Source organism: Montipora foliosa, chromosome 12 (genome assembly GCF_036669935.1).
Source record: "Montipora foliosa isolate CH-2021 chromosome 12, ASM3666993v2, whole genome shotgun sequence".
Taxonomy (NCBI): domain Eukaryota; kingdom Metazoa; phylum Cnidaria; class Anthozoa; order Scleractinia; family Acroporidae; genus Montipora; species Montipora foliosa.
In genome coordinates this window covers 32,375,308-32,383,418 of record NC_090880.1, presented here as the reverse complement: position 1 = coordinate 32,383,418, position 8,111 = coordinate 32,375,308, and the positions used below count along the sequence as shown (strand labels likewise).

Genomic DNA, 8,111 nt, shown 5'->3' with positions numbered 1-8,111 from the left:
AGAAATTGGTGCAGGAAACTTCACATATTTTGAGTTGAAAAAAGAAGGGGAGATTACACTGGTTCTTGAAAGTGTGGAAGGTGATGCAGATCTTTACATTTCCCAGGAAAATCTTAAACCGGATTTTGATCATTATGACTTGAAATCCACAACCTGCGGTGAAGATGTTGTGACTATTCCCAGTTATTATAAGAGACCTGTTGGGATATCTGTGTTTGGCCATGTGTATGCTCCGCTAACAAAGTACACAATGAAAGTTTTAATCGACTATTCCACTGTAGATGAACTTGGAGGACAGTACAATGACAGTGATGATCCTGAAGAGTCTGTTATTTGGACTTTATTTATCAACATTTTAAAATTAATTCTAGAAATTCTTTTGTGAGATGAATGGAAAAATAATCTCAGTTTCACCCAAAGAATCCATTAACACTTGCTATGGAGGACATCTCAACTCATCTCATCTCAGCCAATTAAGAGCAAGAAGTTTATTGCCACCAGAAATATTGCCCAGTCTCTTCAGAAATGCTCAATTATTAGAGTCCACCGAGGAGTCAAATACTGGGCAGCTAGCTACTGAAAATTAATTGAATTTACTGGAAGGAAAAATGAACAAAAGCATATTATTTCATCTTACATGAACCGGCGGACTTTGATGTTGATTGTTTTTTTTCTGTCAATCATTGTGACAGAAAGGGTAAGTGGGTCACAGCTGATGTTGTAATCCACTTTGGAAATGTTGGGAAGCTGTTTCTGCAAACACGCATCATTAAAAGTGAAACTGTTGATTGAAAGTTGAGCTTCAAGATCGGCATACGATGAAAGGCACAGTGATCTTCTGTTTCAAAAGCTGAATCAGTAATATGACAAGATCTAGATGAAGAAATCTACATTTCTGTTCTTTTTAAATGGAAAAATGAAACAAAATATACAATGTACATGTAGGGTGTAGAGTGCTTTGCTTGTGGTATCAAGATGATGGAATAGTCTAAATAATTGCCGAAGGACAGTTTGTGTTGACAGAGATAACTGTGACAGTTCATACTGACAGTTGGTTGACAGATTTTTTGGGGGAGCTGTTCTTTAATTTTACCAGAGTGATCAAAATCATGGAAATCATTTATTCAGACTTTATTTATGCACGTTTTGTTCAGATTACATTCATTTTTGAGAATAATTTTATTGCCATGCTGTTTTTGGACTGGAATACTCAAAAAGAGATCAGTCCAATATGCTGTCAAGCCAGTCTTCCAAATCATTATCGTTATTTCTTGGTTTCAGAGAGGAAGATGGAAAGTCTAATGGCGGTTTTACCTGTAAAAAAAAAAAAAGACAGTCACATCAGTTAAGTTTCAACTGGGCTGGGAAAAAGGCTGCAAAAACAAGAAGAAAGTTGGGAAAGATTTGACTTATTTTTACCATTAGTCTAATAAACTTGCACTGGATTACAGTCAGGAAAAGTCAGGGGATTATTATGACCAAGTTCTTTAGTGATTGCTGCCACCATCCTTGTTTATCTCCTCATTAAGGGCTTTGGTTATTACCAGAGAGACTCAGTGTCACGTGGATTGAATATGACTTGTTGTTTCTCTTTTTTTTATTTGTTATTAGAGAGATTTTTTTGCCTTGGTGTACTCCATTTATCTCTTCTTCATAAAAAATGAAACAAAAATTCTTTTTAGTTAGAGGTAAAGTGTAGTGATTCCAAACAGTGATTTGGAGTTAAATGGACTGGCTATCAAATAAATTAATGATTGTTACTATGAAAACCAAGGCTGTTGCCTAACAGGAGCCCGGTGGCCTGGGGCTCTCAAAGAATAGCTATGGGCGCCTTAATTTTTCACAGTAACACCTTTCACTTCATATGTTGTGCTCCTAAGTTCTCAGCGTTTAGCTCTGAGGGCCACTTTAAAATTTTCTTAGGCAGCAGCCTTGAAAACGTTTGCTCCAAGCACTGGCTGATCTTATGCCATTGTTCATCCCACAGGGAACGGGTGATCCTAGTGGGTTCCCAATAATATAGTCCTCTGTAGGAGTGCGATACTGATCTTAAATTTTCCTATGCACTCATCCAACTTCCTTGTTGTACACGTACTTCCCAGAGGCCCCTATCACCATCTGCACTACGTGATGGTGATGATTTAGAGCGACTTTCATATGACCTTGAAAATAAACATAAAAACAGTATGTACAGTGTAAACAAAAATGCAAAACATTTCATTGGCTTATCAGACAAAAACAAATGAGCGCGAATTTGCATTGGCTTAGCAAACCCTGATGCAAATTAAACGTCATCTCTCCATTGAACTTGCTGGGAAGTTTTGCCTTGACGTCATTTAAAATGCAGTAATGTGATTGGGCAATGGAACTGTTTGCTGCCCATATTGGGAGTTTCCTTGGCAGGAATAAGGAGAAGCTTTGTTTTAATCTTGCCAAACATTGGTCGGTGAAACAAATTGTGAACATGTTTTCAAGGTCATGCGAAAGTCACTCTATTTTCCCAGCTACTTTTCTAATTTAAGAAAAAAGGAGGCTCTTCATCAAGAATGCAATAACCGCCAACCATTGCAAGTGGTAGAGGCGATCCTTTGAACTTCTTAAACCATTGACCTCTGGGAGTGAGACTTAATAGATTTTACTTGGCTATTTTACTAGTCAGCAGGGGTTCAGGAGTCAATGGGTTAATGCAAGATTGAAATTGTGAATTTTTTAGATTCCTTGAAGTAAGGTTCTGAATAATTTTTTTTACCCTTCCCCACCTGAGAGCGAGTCTTGTAGATGTTAAAGTGCCCCTAACCCCAAAATATTTTTTTCGCTAAAATGAATCTTTGCACTTGCTCGAAACGCATTGCGGCAATGTTTTCCTTTTTCTAACAAATTCTGCCATTTTATAGGCTTCGAAAGTTGCGAAAATCCAAGCATCTTTAGTTCACGACCGAGTCAGAAGGGGAATGGGTCTATACCTGATGTGACGTCACAATCTACTTTGCAGGCATGTTTACAAAGAGTTAATGCAATGTAAATCAGTTTGTGACGTCACATCAGGAATAGACCCACTCCCCTTCTGACTCGGTCGTGAACAAAAGATGCTTGGATTTTCGCAACTTTCGAAGCCTATAAAGTGGCAGAATTTGTTAGAAAAAGGAAAAAATTGCCGCAATGCGTTTCGAGCAAGTGCAAAGATTCATTTTAGCGAAAAAAACATTTTGGGGTTAGGGACACTTTAACGCCAGACGATTGTACTCGTCAATTGTGGACGCTTTAGGTGTGACTGGGTTAAATTGTAGGTATCTAGTGATCATATTAGATTTTCAATTATCTTTGTCAAAATTTATCACCTGCATTTACCGGTATCTATAAATTATAATAAATTAATAATATTATTATTTTGGAAATTATGTTATAGTGTCAACTTTGTGTTTACATTTAAGATGAAATTTTTGTCTCTTCTTTTTCCAAATCTTGATGCCACTCCTGTTCAACATACTAACCTCTGAAGTATTTACACTGACAGTATGAGTAGCGGTAATGTTATCTCTGGTAGGTTCAGCTGATTCGAGAGAAAGCAGGAATTCAAGTTCATCATCCTGATTGCCAACAATAACTGATTCCAGCCCTTTTCCTGCTGTTCCATTTGTGCTTGGAGAAATTGTAACAGCATTGCACACATCCTTCAATGATGTCTTTATTTTCTCCACACTCTTTGGCTTCACTTGGGAATGTTGGACACCATTTCTGATTGGGTTAGCTTTCAACACCTCCTTGTTGCTTCTTTGTGAGTTCCTCAACTCTTTTGTATTGCTACCAAACTGTTCTTGGCTTCTTTTAATGAAACCTCTTTCCTCATGTTTGTTAATCTGTGGTGAACTGACATTGCCAGGTCTTACTTCTGGTTTCCCTATGATGTGTCTTTCATTGGTGGGAGTTAAACAAGGTTGGTCTGGTCTGTATAGCTTTGCCCTTTCTTCAAATTCAAGAACAAGATCTGGCTGAAAAGGAGGTTAATTCCACAACCTGAATTATTCCACATTGCTACTACCTTTGGTTTATAGACATTTCAGCTGCTCTTTTGTCTAAATTCCATACCCTTGAGGTTTAAATAACTTTGACGTAACTCCATATGTAATACTGGTAACAGTAGAATATCTTGGATACTCTCATTGACTTCAGTTGAACAAAACATGCTCAAAAATCCACGTCAATTTCTGGCCAAAGAAAACAATGTTTCTTGAGAAAATTGAAACATGTGACTCTCATCACAACAGTAACAGAAGACAAATCAACATGTCTTACGGGCATCTTGTGCTTTGTTTGAATAAAAAGCCAATGAATCCTCATCTCTGTCAGATTTTAATTTGAATATAAAAACATCACTTTCAATTTCACAAAAATAATGACAACTGATAAAATAGTATTTTTTTCCAATAACCACGAACATACTCACAGGTAAGTGCAAATAATCAGCTGAGATGTTTAGACGTTTGTGCAGTGGAACACTGTTTAATGAGGTTGCTAGGGCAGCAAAATCAACATTGAGAGCTGAAGCAGTGTCCTAAAAGGGAGATTAAAAATTAAAAGCCCAAACCAGTCTATCTACTGACAAAATTAAGAACTACTTGAAAGTATAGAACTAATATAACATGGAAATACTAAAAATTCATTTTATAAATTTAATATTTACTTAACCAATAGCTCAAAAGTAATAGGAAGCAGAAATTAATTAAGCAAGAATTTGTAAGCTTTCATGCCACCTGAATGTCTAGGTCACAATATTATTACTATAGAAATAATTATGAGCTATCTTTCTCACTTGTGATGTACTTAAGTGAGATTCTTGGTCCCAGTCCTTCTCCGAGTGAAAGCGGAATTCTGATGCAGGGTTAGCTGAAGAATATAAAATCACAGATTGGTTACACTAAAGTAGTACAGTAATAACAACAAGAAGGTTTAACGAAACAAGAGCAGACCAAAGTCAAAGACAAACCAAAGGCTCCTTTTTAGCTTCTACTGTAACTTACATTAGGGGTGCGCACTATACTCCAATTCCATCGCATGCACAACTTTTCCCCATTGATTCTGGTATTCATTTTACCCACCAGGAATGGATGGAAAACTGAGTGAACTTTGGAACGCACAAGCTGGGATTTGAACCCAGAATGCTGAGATGCAGTCAGCAAGCAATAGCCACTACATTATGTGCACTCGACTGAAAAGGCCTTGCAAAATCATTGGATCTTGGATTCCAAGATTTCCTGGCTCACCTACTTATATGTAACCAGAGTGGTACAGTGGAGAAGCCCTTGGATTTACATGTGCCAATCTTGCTCTGCCCAATGGATGGATTAGTCATCAGTAGGTCATCAGTAGTCCTAAGCTAGAATCTACCCCGCTTAGTAAATTTAATGTCCAATGGGTTGTTGCCAGTTGGGGTTTTTCAGGTACCGTATGTTATCTTTGGCTTGAAATATTTCCTTTCCAGCTCTTGGTTGTAAAGCCCGTTCACCATCACTATACAGTATATCAGCAGCAAAAAATGTCCTATCTAAATCACTCACATTATTTTCACCATACTGTAGTTATTGTTTTCCCAAAAAGTAAACTAATTTACCTGATCTTTGAAGAAGAACATTGTAATCTTCTCCCCTCTGCTTAACACTTAAAGACACATCTTCCTCCTCACTAAATTCTGCAAGAAAGAAAAAATAATTTTTTTCACAAGTTGAGATCAAAGAACTCTTTTTTTTTAGGTTTTGTACATTTGACAAAGCACCAGGCCATTTGCAAATTTTGAGTAAAGTACACTCATAAACATTAATTTTTATTTCTTGTGTCTTATTTTACTCAGTCTATACATCTTCCAATAATTTTTATTATTATATATCAGACTCACTATGCAAAATCTTATTGGTCGAGAGCATTCAATCAATTCACAATAGCTTGTGAACTTGACATGATAAATGTAATATCTGCTGCAGATATTACATTTATCATGTCAAGCTCAATGTCTGCCTGGTTACTAAGCCCCTTGGAGTGTTCTCCTCAGAAACAAAATGGATGAATGCTTCCCTTCTGTTTCTGAGGATGAATTATGTAAAAAATGTATAAGAAAACAATTATCGAATTCGGTTTTCGCATGATATCATGAATCATCAAAACCTCGTGTCTGTGTTATCTGCCTCAGCCTTCGGCTTCGGCAGATAGCACAGACCTCGGTTTTGATAATTCATGATATCATGCTCAACCTCATCCAATAATTGTTTAATGTACTCTATCCATGTGTGAGAAATCAGAAGACCCACCTGTAATCTCTTCATATCTATCCCAATTACTTTGTATCTTTCTCCTTGAGAACTGCACTTGTTCTGCCTGATTATACAGAAATAATACACACCTGTCAGTTGCCTGCGTAGCTGGAGGTATTGTAGGCGTGCGGACTAAAGTTTTGGCGGTGGAGGTGCTAAAAGAGAGCGAAGCTGCGCAGAGATTGGCTCTGCTGCCAAAACTTTATTCTGCTGCCTAGAATACTACCAGCCATGCAGGCTAACCTGTTATTGAATGAAATGAATGTATAGTATTTGAAGTGCGGGTTACAGTGTATAGACGAAGGAGTGAATGTTGATCCTCGCACTTAACTGGAGAAATTGAGCAATTGTTTGGAGCATTGCAACAGTATTGCAGAGGTCATGGGCTCAAATCCTGTTGGAGCTACCTGAATTTGTCTGGTGACTATAAGAAATGCTTAATTAAATTGTTCAGTTAAGTGAGAGGATCACCACTCTCCTTCTCTTACATCTGTCAGTATCTCTTTTCAGCCAAAGTGACACAAAAAGCCTATTTTTTGCTCTGCATCCACTCTTGCCTTGTGCTTCAATAACCTACCCTGGTCTCCCCTATTGTGACGTTGCCTTTCGCCAACCTTATTTACTATGTACACACACGCGACAGTGATTAAATATGATTCACATACTTTGCAGAGGGTATGTGTGCAGTTTGACCCATTGCTTTCTTGAAGTAGCACTGTTTGAAGAACACCTAATTTTCTATTCATATGCAAATTAGTCCTGGGGTATTCAAGAGTTAAGCCGACCTCAGTGCGTAAATATCCACTTTTAGTTTGAAAAATGAACGTTGACAAGCTTTAGGGGTATCCAATCAGATCATTCCACCTAAACGCCATAGAAGCGTAATACACTTCTGGAGCAATCTACTATTAACTATTTATTACCAGTCTATTAACTATTGCTAAGTGGAATATTCTGTCTAGATTGTGGAATGACCTGACATTTTTGTGGAAACAACTGACTACAATGTGGAAAGATATGACTGAGAATAATTCGTCGTTGTGAATACCACGTGGAAACCACTACATTGTAAGTTTGATAGTTCATTACGATAGTCTACGAGAAGCTACCATAGATCACTGCTTTGAGAAATAATTTTACCTCCTCAGTTTCAGGTGAAACAACTTTTTCCACATCTTGGGCGGCGTAGTCTTCCTTAAAATTTTCCTTGCCTTCCATCGGAGGCGCCTTCTTGCTGGGAATACCATGTTTTTTCTTATATTCCGCTCGATTCTTTTTCTTGTGTTCGTCTGGTCTCATGGCAAAATGAAAACAGCAGCCTTGTTCCCAGGGCCTAGATATGAAAACGGATTTACCCAGGTGGTACACTTTAATAACCCTACTTAAAGTACATACCTGCAGGTGCAATGATATGCATGAAAAAGATGGCGGAGTACTCTGAAAAAACGTGATTATTTGCGAATACTTTGCCTGTTACAATGGTGCGTAGTCGCCTACAGAAGCAAGTACTATCCTTGTATCGAAAGTTTCTTCGTGCAAGTCAAGATAAGCCTGGATTCACAGATCACATAAAATACGAGTTTCGAAAAAATTCTGCGATTCCCAAGACTGACGGACTTCGTATCGAGTACTTGCTGCGGAGAGCACAAAACCAGCTCAGGCAACTAGAGAAAATGGAGTGCAAAGGAATGGGATTTTTCACGCGAGAAGCTGATGACAGGAGATAAATCTTCGTTAACTAATAGCGGTGCCACTTTCCAACTCATTTTGAGGCCGGTTCCATCACGATTGCGTAACATTATTGCTGGC

The 8,111-nt window shown here is 37.9% G+C and overlaps 1 protein-coding gene across 1 annotated transcript; it reads right to left on the bottom strand.

Moving 5' to 3' along the window:
• Window positions 1-1,116: 1,116 nt before the first annotated feature.
• On the bottom strand, window positions 1,117-7,648 carry LOC137979353 (cell death regulator Aven-like). The gene is made up of 7 exons (XM_068826592.1): window positions 7,443-7,648; window positions 6,300-6,366; window positions 5,609-5,686; window positions 4,811-4,884; window positions 4,445-4,552; window positions 3,492-3,989; window positions 1,117-1,314 (listed from the first exon to the last, which is right to left on the bottom strand). Exons 1-7 carry the CDS (start codon window positions 7,599-7,601, stop codon window positions 1,222-1,224), a joined length of 1,077 nt encoding a protein of 358 aa, XP_068682693.1. The 5' UTR covers window positions 7,602-7,648; the 3' UTR covers window positions 1,117-1,221.
• Window positions 7,649-8,111: the final 463 nt, after the last annotated feature.